Genomic DNA, 20,438 nt, shown 5'->3' with positions numbered 1-20,438 from the left:
CATGCTCCTGCACCGTTACGAATTTATGCAACTGGATGGAAGACATTTACGGGGTTTCGAAAAAGTGATCCTTCAACTTCGTTGAGCAGCGTACAAACGATACTGCGAGATGGAGGTCCCCACCGGGTAGCATTTACGGAAGACAGGGAATGAATTCAGAGACATGCCACTAGATTTGTTATGGCTAGGCTCGATCAAAATGTGATCATTACGAAAATGCTCTGTGAACTTGATTGAAACGGTAGTGAATAAACGTTTATTTTTTTTAGCAACTCTTGACAGTTCGTAAACGTGACTATATTCAAGTAAACTTGCCATTTAAGATTCTTTGCAATCTTGGTTTCGAAAACTCTATTTAGCTGACAAAAGCATTTCACACCAATGTCACTCTATTTATTTACGAGTATTTCGTGCTCCATCCAGTCTACGTCTTCATCCGCCCTAATTACTAAAACACGCCATCTACTTCTATATTGTCATTGTTAGCTGATATAGTTTTATTTTCAGTGAATTGATTATTTCTTATTTCAACCTTATTATAATTTATTTTCAGTCCCACTTTCAAACTTCCTCTGTTACATTCCTCTGTTCCAACCGGACCGATCACTGACTGGAAACAATTATGTTCGGCTACTTGGAAGTCATTTTTGGAAGGTGAATATTAACAGCCGTCAAGCAACGTATAGAATGCATGTTTGACCATCAGGTGCTTTTTTATTTAAAAAACCAAATATCGACCAGTTTCAGTCACAGACCATCTTCATTAATTAGGATTGAAACAGCTTAAGCCACAACATCGCATCTGTCATCACTTAAATACTGGGCGCGTCTCATGAATTGCAATATACCATACAGGACTTAGGTAAACAAATAACATGCATAAACGTAGCAGTGCTGTGTGGTATACTGGAATTCATGACAAGACAACCTACGAGGTGTGGCCATTATTTAAGTAATGAGAGATGTGATTTTGTGGCTTAAACTGTTTCAGCCATAATCCGTGAACATATATGTGGCTGAAACAGGTCGATATTTGGGTTTTAAATTAAGAAAACAGCTGATGCCCAAACATGCATTTTATTCAGTACTTGAAGATAATTTTCAGCCATTCATGGACGTCTTGTTATGGACGTAAATGCGCCATGTCACTGAGCCACCATTATTTGCGATTGGTTTGAAGAATATTCTGGACAAAATAAAAAATAGCGATCAAAGACTGGAATGCCATATTTTTTTTATTCTGGACACTTTGAACGAATGACGTGACCACCCTGACCGCCCGACTTGAGTCCCTTCGAACATTTGTGGAACATAATCGACAGATCACTTTGTGCACAAAATCCTGCAGCTGTCGCAACTATTGATGCCTATAAAGGCAGCATGCCTCAATATTTCTGCAGGGGACTTCCATCGACTTGTTGAGACCATGCCACGTCGAGTTGCAGCACTGCCGGCAAAAAGAGGTCCGACTCGATATTAGGAGGTGTCCCACGATTATTGTCTCCTCAGTGTACTTTTGTCTAGCACTTGTGACTTCTAAACAAACACTTATTTCTTACATCAAAGCTCTGCTAGACCGTTTCATGAATATATCACCGCAGCATTTCGTATCATGGTTCTACACTTGAATCCTGTCTAAATATCTAGGAGTTCACTTGGAAAAACTATTGATCTCTAACAACGAATGAATCTGGCTGTTTTTAAAATAATAATAATAATAAAAGTTTACGTGAATCACAATTTGAGCAACTTTTGGTTTAACAAATTTTTCTATAGTTTACTTGTTCCTCTGAATTATTTCTATGCTTTCGCTACTTTATCTTCCAACTCAAGGCTTTCACAGCAGTTACGTATTCCCGTAACGCTACCCCTAAACACACACACACGCTACGTTGCTCCTATGGATGTTACAGATTGCTGTGACAGAACCTTGGTGTTAATGTGCACAAATTCTTTGATTTTTGGTCGAAAATGTGTAAAACTGTAGGGTACGGAGCTTTGAGAGTATGCCTGGAGCAAGAGACGTCTTATAGACGCTCTCACTCAATCAGCGCTATTAACAGTCGGCGAACGGCCTGTGAAAACTCGTTGCAAAATGTTAGCAACGTCTAGTATCGTACCATCTACGTGAGCTTCACGTAATAACAAATGTAGCGACTGGTCCTCGTGCTGTCCCCCCAATTTCCGATATCGCAAAGTTTCACAAGCACAAAAGTTTAGAAAAGTGAGGGAGCAATCTGGTTGCTGCAAGTGCAAATAGAAATCTGAGTTTCTACCAAAAAAGTGGTGATTATCGAGACTTTTGATCAGCAGTAAATCGTAATTTGTAGCCATGCTGTGTTGCATTTTACTAATTTTAGAATTCAATGCTACAGCTAGCGCAAGATATTTTTTTTAGAAAATTATCATTTTAATATTGAGATTAACTGCAGTTTCAGTTCACGACAGTGTATCTGTTTCGAATCCTGCATGCGGTGTACGTTATTCTTTCTAATCCTAGCTCTCAAAAACCATTAACAACCCTTTTACCACCAGAGTTAACGAAATTATTTGTTCGCAACGAGAGTCGGTCCCATAAATTAATTTCTGTGACAAAATATTACTCGATGTGTACTCGTGTTTTAACCAAATGGTAAATTGCCTTTCGCTCCCTGTATCTTACCCCTGATATCTTCAGAATTTCAAAGAGAGTATTCCAGTCGACATCGTCAAAAGCTTTCTCTAAGTCTACAAATGCTGGAAACGTATGTTTGCCTTTCCTTAATCTATCTTCGAAAAGAAATCTTTGGGTCAGTATTGCCTCGCATGTTCTCCCATATCTCCGGAATCCAAACTGATCTTCCCCGAGGTCGACTTCTACTAGTTTTTCCATATTTCTGAAGAGAATTCGTGTTAGTATTTATTAAAATGATAGTTCGGTAATATTCACGCTTGTCACCATCTGCTTTCATTCTAACTGGAATTATTATATTCTTCTTGAAGTCTGAGGGTATTTCGCATGTCTGATATACGTTGCACACCAAATAGAAGAGTTCTGTCATGGCTGGCTCTCCCAAGGCTATCAGTAGTTCTGACGGAATATCATATCTTTTTTCGACGTAGGTCTTTCAGGGCTCTGTCAAATTCCTCTGACAGTATCATATCTCCCATCTCAACTTCATCTACGTCCTCTTCCATTTCTATAATATTACCCTTCAAGTTCATCTCCTTTGTATAGACCCCCTATTTACTCCTTGCATCTTTCAGCTTTCCCTTCTTTGCTTAATACTGGTTTTCCATCTGATATTCATACAGTTGCATCTGTTTTCTCCATAGGTCTCTAATTTTTCTGTAGACGATCCCTATCTTTCCCCTAGTGAGTGTGCTTGTAATTCCTTACATTTGTCGTCTAAGTATTCCTCCTTAGCCATTCTGAACTTCTTGTCAATCTCAGTTTTTAGCCGTTTGTATTCCCATTCAACTGTTTTATTATCTGCATTTTTATATTTTCTCATTTCATCAGTTAAATTCAATATCTCCTGTTTTATCCAAGTACGTATTTCAACTACACCTAGTCTGTTTAGCTATTTGATCCTCTGCTGCCTTCAGTTTTGCACTCCTCAAAGCTATCCATTTGTCTTCAAATGTATTCCTCTTTCCCTTTATAGTCAATTGTTGCCTAATGCTCCCTCTGTAACTCTCAACAAGCTCTAGTGCTTTCAACTTATCCAGGTACCATCTCCTTAATTACTACCTTTCCAGAATTTCTTGAGTTTTAATCTACAGTTCAGAACCAATACATTCTGCCCAGAGTCCAGCTCTGTCCTTGGAAATGTCTTACAATTTGAAATTTGGTTCCGAAATCTCTGTCTTACCATTATGTAATCAATCTGGAGCCTTCTGATGTCTCCAGGTCTCTTTAACGTACACACCCCTCTTTCACGATGCTTAAACCAAGTCTTTGCTCTGTGCAAAATTCTACCAGGCGCCTTCCTCTTCCATTCGATTCCCCAGTCCATATTTACCTATAATTTTTTTCCCTCTCCTTTTCCTACTATCGAATTCCAATTCCCCACCACAATTATACTCTCGTCTCCCTTAACTATCTGCATATTTTGTTTTATCTGAATATACATTTCTTGAATGTTTCCATCGGTGGAGCTATAATCTGATTAAAATTACTTGATAATTGACTCTTCGCGCCCTCGAGCTCTCTATCTTCAATCACTCCCGAACTGTTCACCATTGACAAACTGCCACAACAAGTGGTCAGCTCACTTCGAAATCCTTGTTGGCTTTTGTTCTTGGTCTGTTTGAATTGCGACTTCTGGGTCTGGCTATATTATTTCGCATTTCGTCAGACGTGATAACCAGCCCAAAAACAAAACACACACACAACGAGGAGAACGAAATACGCATGTTTCATACATAGCATTAGCCAAACACTATTGGATCCTTTCGCACAAGACGCGATTCGGCGTCGTATATGGAATTATTATCATATGACCTATACTACATAAGCTTCATACGGCATTGCACGAGGCCGATTCTTTTGAAGGCAGCAATTCATCGTTGTAACTGTTTACTTACCAAAATTTATATAACAACCTAACAGGCAGTGGTGTCGGAGCGCAGTGGATAAGTAACAGTTCTGCTGTGCAGAAAGTCGTGATTTCGAATCTCGTCAGCTGGTATAATTTTTTATTATTTGTAAATCTTTATCAAATTGATTTCTGATCCTTATTATTTTCAGATAATCGTTCTAGTTGTAATTTCTTATTTTTCATCTTTTGCTCATCATTTTCACCAACGGAATAACCTTTTTATTTGCTCTTATTTCTTCTTCCTATAATTCTCTCTTCGCTTGGTATCTGCCTGTGTCGACTGCAAGCTGTAATCGAGTGCCAGCCAGAAAATCTCATCGGTTGGTGTCGCGTCACCTCGTATAGCCAATTACAGAGTAATTTGAGGTAACCAATGAAAGTGAGAAGCTGCAGTATGCTTTTAGTGCTGAAATTGAAATTTTTCTGTCTTTTGTTTTCTTGTAGAGGTGTGTGTTAAGCTGTTGCCATAAACAAAGTGACTGTGGTTAATAGTTCTAACACAGGTCGTTGGCTGCTGTTTTGTTGGTACAGTACACATCACGAAGCTGTGCTTAGGTTAGGACATGAGCGTAAATTCAGGACTACAAAACGCTTCGTCTGTCGCTGTTCAGTCATTGGTCACATAAAATGAGCTGTGGACATTCTCGGGTTGCCACCATACAAGACGGCTTCCAAAATGTTCCTCGTTACATCAGCTGCATTTCAACACTTGCGAAGTGACCCGCCGTGTTTGCGTGTCACCTTTAATCGAGCGGCATCCAATGTGACAACACATGTAACCTTCCCGTATATTAAAATTTCCGGTACTAAATTGACTGAGAATTGAAACTAATAAATTTTGGACGTAAGCAGCGCTACGTCATGGCCCTGTGAAATCAACTTGAATAAACTGAAAAATTCTTACCTCATAATGATGTCGCCGGATAACGCTGTCTATATATCGGCTCCTGAATGGCACAGCTTAGTGCAATGCTGGCCTATCTAGTACTACTGAACAACATTTGTCTGAGATTTTCATTATTAGAAAAAAAACCGACTTCGCTTGTTGACACAGCTGCATAGCTGGTCCTCTGATTATTAAACAACACATGACTATGATCTGGGAAAATTTGTAAAATATTTAAATTCAGGTAAATGACTGGTAAAAAGTTATGTTCTGAAAAACCTTATTATTGAAAACATTTCTGCAGGCCATTACACAAAAAAATTGAACATTACAGGTCTGACTTAATCAGTGCTGACAAATCACAAAACGATTGAAACAAATTCATATTAACATCTCAGACAACAGATTTAAGTAAGCGCATGGCGATGAAGAATAATAAAGTTTACCTTACACTACATGGCAATTAGCTGCGCTGCACCAGCGGCGACTGCTGTTGCTCTTACATGGCTAGCAATTGTACTGTAGCGGTGAGCTACTACCACTTCTCCATAACCGCGAGCTATTGCGACTGCTCCATAACAACGAACTATTGCGACTGCTCTGTAGGAGCGAGCGATTATTACTGCTGCCGACACTGCTCTGACCTGCGATTCTATTGCAGCAGAGATGTTTTATATAGCAGGCAGCGCGTGAGCAATACATCGAAATTACATTTGCTCCAGTAGTGAACAGTAAACCTCTCATATAAGGAACCCCTTACTCACTGTAACGCTCGGTGACAGACAACCACTGTCAAGTTATTTTAATCGGACCAAACTGAGGTGACAAAAGTCATGGGATATCGATATGCACATATATAGATGGCAGTAGTATCGCGCATGCAAGGTACAAAAGGGTAGCGCATTGGTGGAGCTGTCATTCGTTCTTAGGTGATTCATGTGAAAAGGAGTTCAAATGATTAGGCCGCTCGACGGAAATTAACAGACTTTGAACGCGGAAGACACAGGGGACATTCCATTACGGAATGCGTTAGGGAATTTTATATTCCAAGATCGACAGTTTACTGAGAATGCCAAGTTTCAGACCTTACCTCTCACCACGGACAATACAGTGCCCGACGGCCTTCAGTTAACGACCGAGAGAGGCGTCTTATGCGTAGAATTGGCAGTGCTAACAGACAAGAACACACCGCTAAATAGCCACTGAAATCAATGCGGGGCGAACTTACCCATTAGGAGAGTGCGGTGAAATTCTTTGTTAACGGGCTACGGCAGCAGACGACCGACTCGAGAGCTTTTGCTAACAGCACGACATCGCCTGCCGAGCCTCCCCTGGGCTCGTGAGCATATAGGTTGAACCCTAGACTACTGGAAAACCGTGACCAGACTACCGGAAAACCGTGGCCTCGTCAGGTGAGTCGCGATTTCAGTTAGTAGGAGCTGATGGCATGCTTCGAGGTTGGCGCAGACTCCACGAAGCCATGGATCCAAATTGTCAACAAGGCACCGTGCAAGCTGGTGGTGGCTCGATAATGATGTGGGCTGTGTTTACATGGTCCAGCTGAACCGATCATTGACTATCAATCGTTAGTTTTGGATATTTGTAGACCATAATCAGTCATTCATAGATTTCATATTCCTAAACAACAATGGAATTTTTATGGATGATAGTTTGCCATGTCAGCGGGCCACAATTGTTCGCGATTGGTTTGAAGAACATTCTGGACCATTAGAGTGAACAACATGCTCACCCACATCGCCAGTCATGAACCCCTTGGAACATTTATGGAACATAGTCGAAAGGTCAGCTCGAGCAACACTTCCTGCGCCGGCAGCACTTCCGCAATTATGGACGGCTATAGAGGCAACATTGATCGCAAGGGAGTTCCAACAGCTAGTAGAGTCCTTCCCACGTCGAGTTGATAATGCGTTCACTACGCTGTTCGTAAGAGCTTTCCCGCGTTCCTATTTTTTTTTTTTTAAGTCTTCGATCATCTGACTGATTTGATGCGGCCCGCCACGAATTCCTCTCCTGTGCTAACCTCTTCATCGCTGGATGCATTGCAATCTCTGTCTTCCTCTTCAGTTTTTCCCCTCTGCAGTTCCCTCTGGTACCATGGAAGTCATTCCCTGATGCCTTAATAGATGTCCTATCATCCTGTCCATTCTTCTTGTCAGTGTTTACCATATATTCCTTTCCACTCCGATTCTACGCAGAACCTCCTCGTTCCCTACCTTATCAGTCCACCTAATTTTTAACATTCGTCTATAGCACCACATCTCAGATGCTTCGATTCTCTTCTGTTCCGGTTTTCCCACAGTCCATGTTTCACTGCCATACAATGCTGTGCTCCAAACGTACATTTTCAGAAATTTCTTCCTCAAATTAAGGTCTATGTTTAATACAAGCAAACTTCTCTTGGCCAGGAATGCCTTTGATGTCGCCGTTGCTCCGTTCGTCATTGGTTATATTGCTGTCTAGGTAGCAGAATTCCCTAACTTCATATACTTCGTGACCATCAATCCTGGTATTAAGTTTCTCGCTGTTCTCATTCCCTCTACTTCTCACCACTTTCGTCTTTCTTCGATTTACTCTCAGTAGATTGTTCATTCCATTCAGCAGATCATGTAATTCTTCTTCACTTTCACTCAGGATAGAAATGTCATAAACGAATCGTATCATTGATATCATTTCACCTTGAATTTTAATTCCATTCCTAAACCTTTTATTTGGTTCTTTGCTTCTTCGATGTACAGACTGAACAGTATCGAGAAAGACTACATCCCTTTCTTACAGCCGGCCGCGGTGGCCGAGCGGTTCTAGGTGCTTCAGTCCGGAACTGCGCGACTGCTACGGTCGCAGGTTCGAATCCTGCCTCTGGCATGGATGTGTGTGATGTCCTTATGTTAGTTAGGTTCAAGTAGTTCTAAGTTCTAGGGGACTGATGACCTCAGACGTTAAGTCCCATAGTGCTCAGAGCCATTTGAACCTGTCTTACACCCTGTTAAGTCCGAGCACTTCGTTTTTGTCGTCCACTCTTATCATTCCCTCTGGGGGCTTGTACATATTGTATGTTACCCAAATCTCCCTACATCTTACCCCTATTTTCTCAGAATTACGAACGTTTTGCACCATTTTACATTGTCGAACGCTTTTTCCAGGTCGACAAATCCTATGAACGTGTCTTGATGTTTTTTAGTGAGCCGCGTGCATTATTAAGCCTGCACGTGGCCAGAAGTCCTGTTCCTTCTGCCACCTGATTCACTATTAATTACTATGAAGAGACCAAAGAAACTAAGACACCTGCCTAATATCGTGTAGGGCCGTCGCGAGTACTCATAAGCGCCGCAACACAATGAGGCATGGACTCGACTAATGTCTGAAGTTGTGCTGGAGGAAATTGACACTACGAATCATGCAGGGGTGTCCATGGAAATATCTTTTGGTGGCCAGCGGAAGTGTTCAAGCTGAGAAGAGTGTTCCTGCAGCTAATCTGTTGCAATTCTGGACGTGCGGAGTGTCGCATTGTCATGCTGGAATTGCCCAAGCCCGTCGGAATGCACAATGGTCATGTATGGATGCATGTGATAGGACAGAATTCTTACGTATGTTTCACCTATCAGAGTGGTATCTAGACGTATCAGGGGTCCCATATCACTCCAACAGAACGCCTCACACCATTTCGGTGCCTCCACCAGCTTGAACAGTCCCCTGCTGACATGGAGGGTCCATGGATTCATGAGGCTCAGTCCCCTGCTGACATGGAGGGTCCATGGATTCATGAGGCTGTCTCCATACCCGTACATGTGCATCCGCTCGATACAATTTGAAAAGAGACTCGTCCGACCGAGCAACATGTTTCCAGTCATCAACACTCCAGCGCCGGTGTTGACTGGCCCAGACAAGGCAGAAAGTTTTTTGTCGTGCGGTCATCAAGAGTACACGAGTGGGCCTTCGGCTCCGAAAGTCCTTATTGAAGATGTTTCGGTGACACTCGTTGGTGGCCCAGCTTCGAAATCTGCAGCAATTTGCGTAAGGGTTGCACTTCGGTCACGCTGAACGATTCTCTTCAGTCGTCGTTGAACCCCTTCTTGCAGGATGTTTTCTCCGCTGCAGCTATGTCGGAGATTTGATGTTTTACCGGATTCCTGATATTGACGGTACACTCGTGAAATGGTCGTACTGGAAAATCCCCACTTCATCGCTTCCTCGGAGATGGTGTGACCCACCGCTCGTGCGCTGACTATAGCACCACGTTCAGACTCACGTAAATCTTGTTAATTGTCATTGTAGCAGCAATAACCTAACAACAGGCTAGTACACTTGTTGTCTTATATAAACATTGCCAACCGGAGCACCGTCTTTTGCCTGTTATATCTCTCTATTTTAATACGCATGGCTATAAGAGTGTTTTTTATTTAATTTTGGCGCTTCAATGCGTTTGAAATTTTTGAATCTAGGTTGCATAACTCCCGGCGCACGCTGTATATTGTATATTGCCCGGCGAGCTGGTGACGTGTGCGGCCGTGTTGCCTGTGTTGCAGGCGTGTGGTCGCCCGGCCAGTGCCTGCACGACGTGCGTATCTCGGTGCCCCGCCACGTGCTGCGGGGGCGGTCCGCGCGGCTCGCCTGCCACTACCAGTTGGGCGACGAGCGGCTGTACGCCGTCAAGTGGTACAAGGGCCGGCACGAGTTCTACCGCTACACGCCCAGCGAGCAGCCCAACAAGAAGGCCTTCCCGCCGCTGGGCAACCACGTCGACGTGAGTACCGCACCAGCGCGTCCGCAGCTCGTGGTCTGGTGGCTAGCGTTGCTGCCTCTGGATAACGGGGGCCCGGGCTAGATTCTCGGCCGGGTTGGGGATTTTTCCCTGCCCGGGGACTAGTTGTTTGTGTTGTCCTCATGTTTTCATCATCACTCGTAAAACTGGCGAGATTGGAGTGTGTAAAATTTGGGACATTGTACGGGTGGTGATGACCCCGCAGTTCTTTGCCCCATGGAAGATCCCCTCGCTTCTAAACTGATACTGTTATTACTCAGCTTAGTCGCGAGTCCGTAGAGGGTGGTATATGTGTCGTACAGTATAACTGGTCAGCATTTCCACCCAGAATTTGCGTGTGTAAGTCGGACCTTCCTTGATCCGCCTTCGTGGGTCGTGTCGTCGCATTTCCTCCTACCTGTGCGCGGTGCAGCTCTCGTAAATGTCGTCCCGTGCAGATTCTTCGTTGGCGCATTGGATGTCTCTGTCGGTGGAAGCTAACTGTCTGAAATTGCTGTCGATTGACTCTGGGGTATCTATTTACTCGAAATTAACATTCAGAATGCCTTAGTATCACTTTTATTCCTATTAGATCAATAATGAAACACTCATCCCACAAACTACTCGTAACCGAGAGCATGAATACCATCGAACAAGACAGAAAGAGCTCTTAACGCCGACTGCTGACTTTGGCGCGCAGTCCGTATCTTTTACTAGTTTCGTCACAGTTCGTGGATTTCCGATCAAGTTCGTACTTACTAAGATATGCATTTGTTAATGAACGGGTGTGAACTTTAACGAGGCAAAATTATGATTAATAGTTTTAAACATATAGAGGCCCCTCCTAGTATTCATGTTGTCAAAAATGACTTTAATTATTAAATATAAATAAACGAAATCGGTGACTTTGGCGCCAAGATGTCGGTACTTCCTGTCATTTATATTTCCCAGGCTGACGCTTGTTGCTACGGTCCAGCACCGAGCCCCACCTCACTACGCGCGACATATGGTCGCTTCGTCACCTAGCCAGCCAGCGTGGGAAATGCTCTCCTACTCATGGCCGACTACGGACTGCAGCACTTCCTATCGTGAATACATCAATAAGAGACAATAATTTATTAAAACTGGTAAAAATGTCTTCCCTACGTAAGAGGCACCTTACACCCACCAACCAAACATGGTCATCATCGCACAAGCACATCTGTGTCAAGAAGTGAAGTACACAGTACTGACGTTCCACTATAATATTAGACTGGTGTGTAACTTCGTAGCACTTTTGTTTTGCACGTTGGTCTGCAGGTTGCTACGATCGATTATCGTTCTTTTTATTTGTAGTTCACTGTTTGGACACTGCAACTGATTCAAAGTTCCGGCTTCCAAACTGGGCAGGTCCGACTGTCCAGTATAGTCTGCTCCCTGTCGTGAGATCTTGCAACCTACGTGCGGAAGTGGATCTCCCAGGTCCTTTGTGCCCTCAGGTAAAGTTAGCCGTCATTGTAACGGCCGAGCAGGTAGCTTCGAGACCCTGTAGCGGGCGGGCGTGTATGTCTCCCAGCTAAGCCAGGAGCCGCAGTTAGCACGCTGCCTGTGCACGTTGTAAGGTTTACTCTAATAAACACTTACACCATATAATTTGTTCCGTCCAATTACTGTGAGTGGAAATAAGGGGAGGACGGTGAGTACTCTCACACTGTACACTCAAACCCAATGTACCACCACGAGAAGAAGAGCTCGTGCGTACATTTCTTGATCCTCCGGACCGGGTACAGTGACCATGTGGAACTTACCTTCGCGCGGATTTATTTTCCGGTATTTATGTACTTTTAAAAAACCACGTGTGAGCTGCACAAGCTGTCGGTTTCTTTGGTGACCGCTATCGAGTCTCCGGAGACCTGTTCGGGACTTCGACAATAACTGCCTTAACAACGGTGATCGAGGGCATATTTGCGAACGTTTAATGATTCTCAGGCTCAAACGCGAGAAGCACAGAAATGTGTCGGTGCCAGCATCATCGGTGACGTCACCTCCTTCTCCCGCCAAAACTTTGCGCCGTCAGAGACTGCAACGCCTGCCACGCCAGCTTCCCGTGCCCGTGACGCCGCTGCTGTTCCAGTCCGTACCGCCTCGTATTGCCGCTGCAACCTGGTAAATGCAACTGTTGGCTTCCTTCCATCATCTTCCCAGTCCTAAAATAGAACTCTCAGAGAAAACGAAATTAGTCAAGCAGAGATGTGTAAGGAAGGTCATTCTCGCGCGCTTACCGAGCTTTGTGCAGTCTGCAGGCAGTGCCAGCATCGAAATTCTAGAATCAAAATTAAGTCGATTGACTCGTCTTCAAGCCGGCCGCTGTGGCCGAGCGGTTCTAGACGCTTCAGTCCGGAACCGCGCTCCTGCTATGGTCGCAGGTTCGAATCCTCCCTCGGGCATGGATGTGTGTGATGTCCTTAGGTTAGTTAGGTTTAAGTAGATCTAAGTCTAGGGGCTTAGAGCTATTTGAACCATTTGACTGGTACTCAGACTGATTCTGAGTCGTCTCAAACACGGCTGGAAACTGAAGACGAATCAACAGATTATAGTAAAGACAGGGCAGAATTCGTGGATTCGTGGGACTTCGTTGAATCCACTATCAAGGAATGAAGAGGTACACCCAGCTTTCGCAGCCTTTGGGCTCGAATCCATCAGGCAGTGTCAGTTCTTTGAAACTATCCGCTCTTAACCTGCCCAATTTTGAAGGTGACTACCTTAAGTGGTCATCATACAGGGATAAACTTTTGAGACTCATTATGAATAACAATTCAACTGATGATGTTCAAAAACTTCATTACCTTAATTCGTCTTTGCGAGGTGAAGTTAAAGACCTATTGAAACATATACCTGCACAACAGCAAACTTATCGATAGCCTGGGCACTTATGACGTAGTAAGTATAATAACCCAAAAATAATTGCAGCCAGACATGATCAGGCTTTGTTGGCCTTACCTACGGTCGTCCATGGCACAGCGAGCGATTATAAGCAACCAATTAATCACGTATGTAGCCATTTGAAGGCCTTAGAAGCTCTCAAACCTGATGTACCACTTCATGAAGTTATTCTTTCGGAAGAGATTCTGTCTAGTATGCTACCCACGGATTGTCAAGAGTGGGAGGTGAAGATGTCTGGGTCGGCATTCACCACATTAAATCAACTGATAGATTATTTGAGAGACAAAAATGTCAGGCCCTTGAGTTGATCAGGTTCAGGGATAACACCTCAAGGGATGCGTAAGGAAATGCCAATAATTTAAATCAAACGAGACATGTGAGGAGGGCTCATTTGGATAATGCTGATACTGAGGAGTCATGTAATTTTTGTAGTGAACCTCATACTATCACTAAATGCAAGGGGTTTCAATCGCTAAATGTTGATGAGCGGCGGACATATGTGACAAAAAATAAGTTTTGTTTTTTGTGCCTCCGCTCTGGTCATTTCTCGACTAAATGCAAGATTTCTCCTTCTAAGACCTGTAAAGGAAGGCACAACATACTGCTCCATAAGCCTGCTGAACCAAGGAATGGGCAGAAAAGTGAATCAGCAGGCCATTCCTTGGCCCATCAAGCTACGAAAGAGAAGGCAAACATCCATTGTAATATTTTGTTGGCACAGCTGTTGTTAGCATTAAGGACAGCTTGGGTAGACAGCAGTTTTTGCATTCTGCTAGATAGTGAGAGTCAGCTGTCCTTTATTTCTAAGGGCATGACAGAGAAGTTAAAACTGAAACGAAGTAAACATTCGTTTTCTGTGAAAGGCATAAACAATGCCTTCGCAGGCTCAGTGTCTTACACCTGTATTGTTGCACTGTAATCTAGGCTCAACGACTTTCATGTTAGATCCACTTGTGCTATCATAGACCATGTCACAAGTGACTTACCAGTGAGCAAGATAGACACAAGGTCCTGGAGTGTCCCATGTAATCTTCCGCTCCCTGATCCAGAATTCATAAAGGCTACCACAGTAGATTTAATTCTTGAAACCAAGTCATCCTTCACTGATCGAAACAAAATTTGGCTGGATTTTGTCTGGTAGGAAGCCTTCAGCTGCATACAACATGCCTCGTTCTACAGTGACCTCGCGCTTTGTTAGAGGTGAGAATTTAGACGCCAAACTGCAAACGTTTTGGGAGTTAGAGGAACTGTCCACGAAAACGATGAGTAAGCAGGATAAAATATGCGCCACTTTGCACGAGATGAAAGAGATTTGTGGTTCGACTGCCAGTGAGCTGACTGTAACACCTTAGGTGAATCATGACAACAAGCCTCTCGGAGACTGGCGCTTCTTGAGAGGAGATTTAAAAGGCAATCGAATTTCCAGAAGGAATATTCTGCATTCATGCATGAATATGTTGAACAGGGACACATGGAGGTCTCCAATTCTCAAGGTATTATTGGTCCGAAGTGTTATGTTCCACATCATGCTGTCTTCAAAGAATTTAGCTTCACTACTAAGTTGAAGGTAGTATTTGATGGCTCTGCTGCCACTTCTAATAGAGTATCTCTCAGTGATATCTTGATAGGTGGTCCGACTGTTCAGCCATATTTATTTTCCATTATTATAAAATTTCCCTCCTTTAACGCTGCTCTGTCAGCTGAGATAGCGGAAACGTATCGCCAAGTGTCTCTCCATCCTGACGATAGACAATTCTGTGGCGAGGATCACCATCTGAACGGATGCAAGAATATAGACTGTTTACACTCAATTATGAAACCGCTCCTGCTGCCTTTCTTGCTACTAGATGTCTTCAACAGGTGGCTTTGGAAAATCAAAACAGGTTTCCAATGGCATCTCAATCGTTGATGTCTAGCTTTTATGTGAACGACTTCTTAAATGGATCAGCTACAGAAACTGAAGCTCAGGAACTACAAACCCAGCTGACTCAACTACTTGCTTCTGGGGGGTTTCCACTGAGGAAATGGTGTTCCAATAGTCACAAGGTCATGGAAAAAATTCCTGTGCAGGACAGAGAAACGTCTTTGCCTTGTCATCTTACTGGTGGACAAGTCATAAAAACGTTAGGGATATTATGGCACCCTGGCTCTGACACATTACAGTGCCATGTACAGCTGAAGAGTCATCGGCTCTCAAAGGTTACCAAACGCAGTGTCCTGTCTACAATAGCATGAATCTATGACCCACTGGGGATTCTAGGTCCAGCAGTCATAAGATGTAAATTGTTCTTGCAGCGCTTGTGGCCACTAAGCCTTGATTGGGATGAAATTCTTCTATCCAACCTCACTGATTAATGGAATGCTGTTTGTGTGCAACTGCCTTCCCTAAATGGAATTTTGATTAACAAGAAGATCATTCCTTGCCCCCGGTATGTTAAATTAGTGACGCTTCACATTTGGCATATAGTGTGCGTGTACACATCAGATGTGTTCTTCCCAATAACAGTGTGTTGGTCTCATTGGCTGCAGCCGAATCTCGGGTTGCCCCTGTAATACAAAAATCTCTTCCACGACTGGAATTATGGGGTGCTCTGCTTCTTGCTCGACTCATTCACAAGGTGGCCAATGCATTAGACATCATAGATGGTGGCGACATTCATTTGGGGATGGACTCCACAATAGTTTCCTGTTGGCTGCAGTGTAGTCCTGGTCATTGGAAAACTTTTGTTGCCAACAGAGCAACTGAAATCCAGGAACTGAGTTCAGTTGCCAACTGGAGACATGTCAAATCAGAGGATAATCCTGCTGACCACTTTTCACGTGGTATTAATCCAGCTGCTCTGAGTTCACTCGTTCAGTGGTGATCTGGCCCATCATGGCTATCCACTTGCAACCCGACTGCAACACCTGCACTCCACTTAGTGTAGGAGATGCGTCTGAATGAAGGTGTCGATTCTTGGTGTCGATCATTAAACTTGATGATGAACTGCTGTGTAAATATTCATCATTCAAGAAAACTTACAGAGTTTTGGCCTGTGCACTGAGGACTGCTAATAATACTAGGCTTCAGCAGTCAGAAAGGATAACTGGGCCACTCCACAGCAATGCCAAAACGCTATGGAAAGGGCCTTTGGCACAGCTCAACATAGTGAATATGGTAATGAGATCGCTTTGCCGAATGCCAGTTCCCCTATTCCACATAATAGCAAATCAAGGGATTTGCACTCATTTGTTGACGCCGTAGGTATTTTGCGAGTGGGAGGGAGATTAATGAATGCTGATATACCATATGATGAACGCCATTCTATTATCGTACCGCCTAAGCACCATCTGACAAAAATTCTCAGAACAGATGAACATGAAAATTTGTTGCATGCTGGGTCACAACTTTTGTTAGTTATGTTGCATAGGAGGTTTTGGATCCCCAATGGGTGTAACACAATCAAAGGAGTTATCGGTAAATGTTTAAAATGCTTTAGGCTTAAGTCCAAGACAGCAGTTCAACTCATTGGTCAGCTACCTGCAGCTAGAGTAAACCAGTCTCGTCCATTCCAGCACTGTGGAGTAGACTATGCAGGCCCTATTGCTGTAAAGCATGGTGAAAGACGGAATAAGGTTACCACGAAGGCTTATATTGATTTATTCACTTGCATGGCAACCAAGGCCATCCACTTAGAATTAGTTACTGACTTGGTAACAAGTTCATTTTTGGCTGCCCTCAGGAGATTCATTGCAAGAAGATGGGAACCGTCTCACATGTACAGTGACAATGGCACCACATTTGTAGGTGCAGACAATAAACTTAAACGTTTTTTCTCTGATGATGCTACTGTTAAAGGTGTGGTGAATTTTTTGACCACAAAGAGAATCAGTTGGAGGTTCACTCCACCTCATGCCCCTCACTTTGGTGGACTCTGTGAGGCAGGAATCAAATGCATGAAGTCGCATCTCAAATGCGCCATTGGCAATGCAGTACTGACATTTGAAGAACTGGCTACTGTGTTAATACAGATAGAAGCATGCTTGAATTCAAGGCGATTGTGTCTTCTCTCCGATGACCTAGATTCTCCTGCTGCTCTCACTCCTGGTCATTTCCTAATTGGTCAGCCCCTTTGTACTCATCCTGAACCCTCTGTCCTTGAGGTTCCCGTCAATAGGTTGCACAGATGGCAACTTGTACAGCAGTTGCATCAGTCCTTTTGGAAGAGGTGGCCCACAGAATACATAAATGATCTGCAGCAACGCAGAAATTGGACATCAGAGGCAGCATGGCATCTCCAGATCGGCGATCATGTGCTGGTCAAGGAGGATAACTTGCCTCCCTTGGTATGAAGGGTGGGTGTCACTGACCAGCTGTTTCGCGTTCCTGATAAGTATGTGCATGCTGTGATGGTGGAAACTGCTAATGGGCAGATTAAGAGGCCTATATCAAAACTGTGTCCCCTGCCTATGCAGTGAATCGGTTAATTGTTCCCTCAGATCTTTGTAGTGGTATATGATAAAGGCCCACTGCCAAATTGCCATTTCCTAGAACAACCCCTTAATCCATAAAATCAGCTTGAGAAGCTGTGGATGTTTTCTTGTGGACTGATTGCTGTTATTACTGATTTTCATGTTTTTATGCAGTATAATATTAATACTTTATTGTTCTGTGTCCTACGTGTTATTACCCATCGTGTTTCATATGCGGTGTGACAGTGGTGTTTTGATGGTGTGTGGGACTTCGGCCGTTCATTTACGCAATAAATTCGAACACCTGCAGCCGTCCTTTCGATGTTATTTATTATATAGCAACCAGTTTCCGCGAGTCGATACACCATCTTCAGACCTTAACTGACGTTGACAGGTGAACTCTGTATGATGCCATCAGTGCCAGCATTTACGAACTGGTTTCTGTAGACTATTGTCACAAATATGTTGGGCCTGCAACTATCAACTAGCAACGTAACAGTGATGTTGTACCTACAACCATCAACTAGCAGTGTAAAATTATTGTGTCTGCAACCATCAACTGGCAACTCTACCTAGTTAATGGTTGCAGAAAAAACAATGTCACACTGCTAGTTGATGGTTACAGGCACGACATCGCTGTTACAGTAGTCTACCGAAGCCAGTTCATAGATTTTGACCACGGATGGGTTTGTGTACACTACTGAAGTTCAACCCGTCAGCCTCAGTTAAGGCGTGAAGGTGGTTTATTGAGTCACTGAAACTGGTTGCTATATAATAAATAACATCGAAACGAGGGATGCAAATGTTTCATTTTATTTTGTTTTGACGTAAGATCAGGGGGGTTGGGTTGTTTGGGGAAGGAGACCAGACAGCGAGGTCATCGGTCTCATCGGATTAGGGAAGGATGGGGAAGGAAGTCGGCCTGCCCTTTCGAAGGAACCATCCCGGCATTTGCCTGGAGCTATTTAGGGAAATCACGGAAAACCTAAATCAGGATGGCCAGACGCGGGATTGAACCGTCGTTCTCTCGAATGCGAGTCCAGTGTCTAACCACTGCGCCATCTCGCTCGGTGTAAGATCAGGAATACCTTCCGGGCTTGATGAAGATCGTTTGAACGCATTAATCCGCAACGATCCACGTGAGTGTACTACAGAACTGGCAGATGTGATGAACTGTGATCGCTCCACCATGGTGCGACATTTACATTCAGTGTGAAAGGTTCAAAAATTGCGTGTCTTGGTTTCCCATGCTCTAAGCCAAAGTTATAAAAATAGCGGGCGGCCATATGTGCAGCTCTGCTTGCTCGTCGTCAACTGCTTCGTGAACAATATCGACCGTTCCTATCCTACATTATTACTGCTGGTTAGAAATGGTGCCTTTATACTAACACAAGGAAAACAAAAGAATGTCTGAGCACAAAGAAAGCAGCAACTCCCCGTTCAAAGACCTCCACGCACCCACAAAAGATAATTTTATGCATCTGGTGGAACTGCCGCGGTGTGGTGTATTACGAATTGCTTGCCCGAGGTGTAACCATCACTGACGACATTTATTGTCAGCAACTGAGACATCTTGCAGATGCAGTAGAAGAAAAACGACCTGGAAGCCTGCGTGAATTGATGTTACTCCACGATAACGCTCACCCGCATTCCGCTGTACTGACAAAAAGCACTATACAGGGGTTGGGCTGGGAAGTCATTCCACAGCCATCTTATGCACTTGAACTTGCGCCCACAGACTTTCCCGTTTTCCGCTCTTTATCGAACAACCTTCAACGAACTTCCTTTCCGGATGAAAATGTGTTCCGAACATGGCTCTCCGAGTTCCACAGTCGTGGAATAGGGAAGTTTCCCCAGCGTTCGCAGACCATTGTAAGTAGTGAAGGAGAAAGTATTTTTGATGTCTAAAGTCTCTGTTATGTGTATCTTTTATGTTTTTTAAAGTTACAGAAAAACGTACAAACTTACGCACCAACCAAGTGACTGAAGACTAGAAATGGAAAAAATAGTAATTATCATATTTTTCAGGTAACGAGTTTTGAGTTTCATTGTGTTCTTGGTGCTCTGTCGCATGTTCTTAGACTTCATTGTTCTTATACTTCATCCAGGTGCCAAACTATAGGGAAACAAAGGAATGATCTATAGGGAAAATCTTTCAAACACACATACTGTCTTTGTATCAATATGTGCTTCTCTCTGAATCGTTCAAAAATTTAAAAGGTATTGGAACTGATTTTTTTTTTTTACTACACTTTGCTAGTTAAAAACCTAATGCTGTATTTCTCTACTAATGACATCACCAATAAAACGTAGTGCGTCAGTATAAAAAAAAACTATTTTCAGCTATTTTTCCGAAAACAGACGTTTTTGAGACTGTGGCCACGTACGAAATACAAGTTGATTCTTGCGAAGAAGAAAACAACAACCAGCCGTTGTTAATAATACTATTTATACTTAGGTGACAAAAGCCATGGTATACCTCCTAATATCGTGTCGGACCTCCTTATCACCAGCGAATTGCAGTAATTCGAAGTGGTAATGGACTCAACAAGTAGTCAAAGTCCCCTGCAGACATACTGATCAATGCTGCTTCTACAATTGTCAATAATTGCGAAGGTGTTGCCGGAGCAGGAATTTGTCCTCGAGCTGATTTCTCGATTGTTGTTGTTGTTGTGGTCTTCAGTCCAGAGACTGGTTTGATGCAGCGCTCCATGCTACTCTACCCTGTGCAAGCTTCTTCATCTCCGAGTACCTACTGCAACCTACATCCTTCTGAATCCGCTTATTGTACTCATCTCTTGGTCTCCCTCTACGATTTTTAGCCTCCACGCTGCCA

At 43.5% G+C, this 20,438-nt stretch overlaps 1 protein-coding gene across 2 annotated transcripts in view; it reads left to right on the top strand.

Annotated features, from left to right (window-relative positions):
• LOC124802826 overlaps window positions 1–20,438 on the top strand; it is a 361,534-nt gene that overhangs the window by 254,506 nt on the left and 86,590 nt on the right. For both annotated transcript variants that reach the window (XM_047263832.1, XM_047263831.1), the window contains exon 2: window positions 10,014–10,231. In XM_047263832.1, coding sequence (XP_047119788.1) covers window positions 10,014–10,231 — 218 coding nt within the window. The remainder of the gene's footprint in view (window positions 1–10,013; window positions 10,232–20,438) is intronic.

Source organism: Schistocerca piceifrons, chromosome 6 (genome assembly GCF_021461385.2).
Source record: "Schistocerca piceifrons isolate TAMUIC-IGC-003096 chromosome 6, iqSchPice1.1, whole genome shotgun sequence".
Classification (NCBI taxonomy): domain Eukaryota; kingdom Metazoa; phylum Arthropoda; class Insecta; order Orthoptera; family Acrididae; genus Schistocerca; species Schistocerca piceifrons.
The sequence above is the reverse complement of the archived record's forward strand: the minus strand, read 5'-3'. Positions and strand labels throughout refer to the sequence as shown.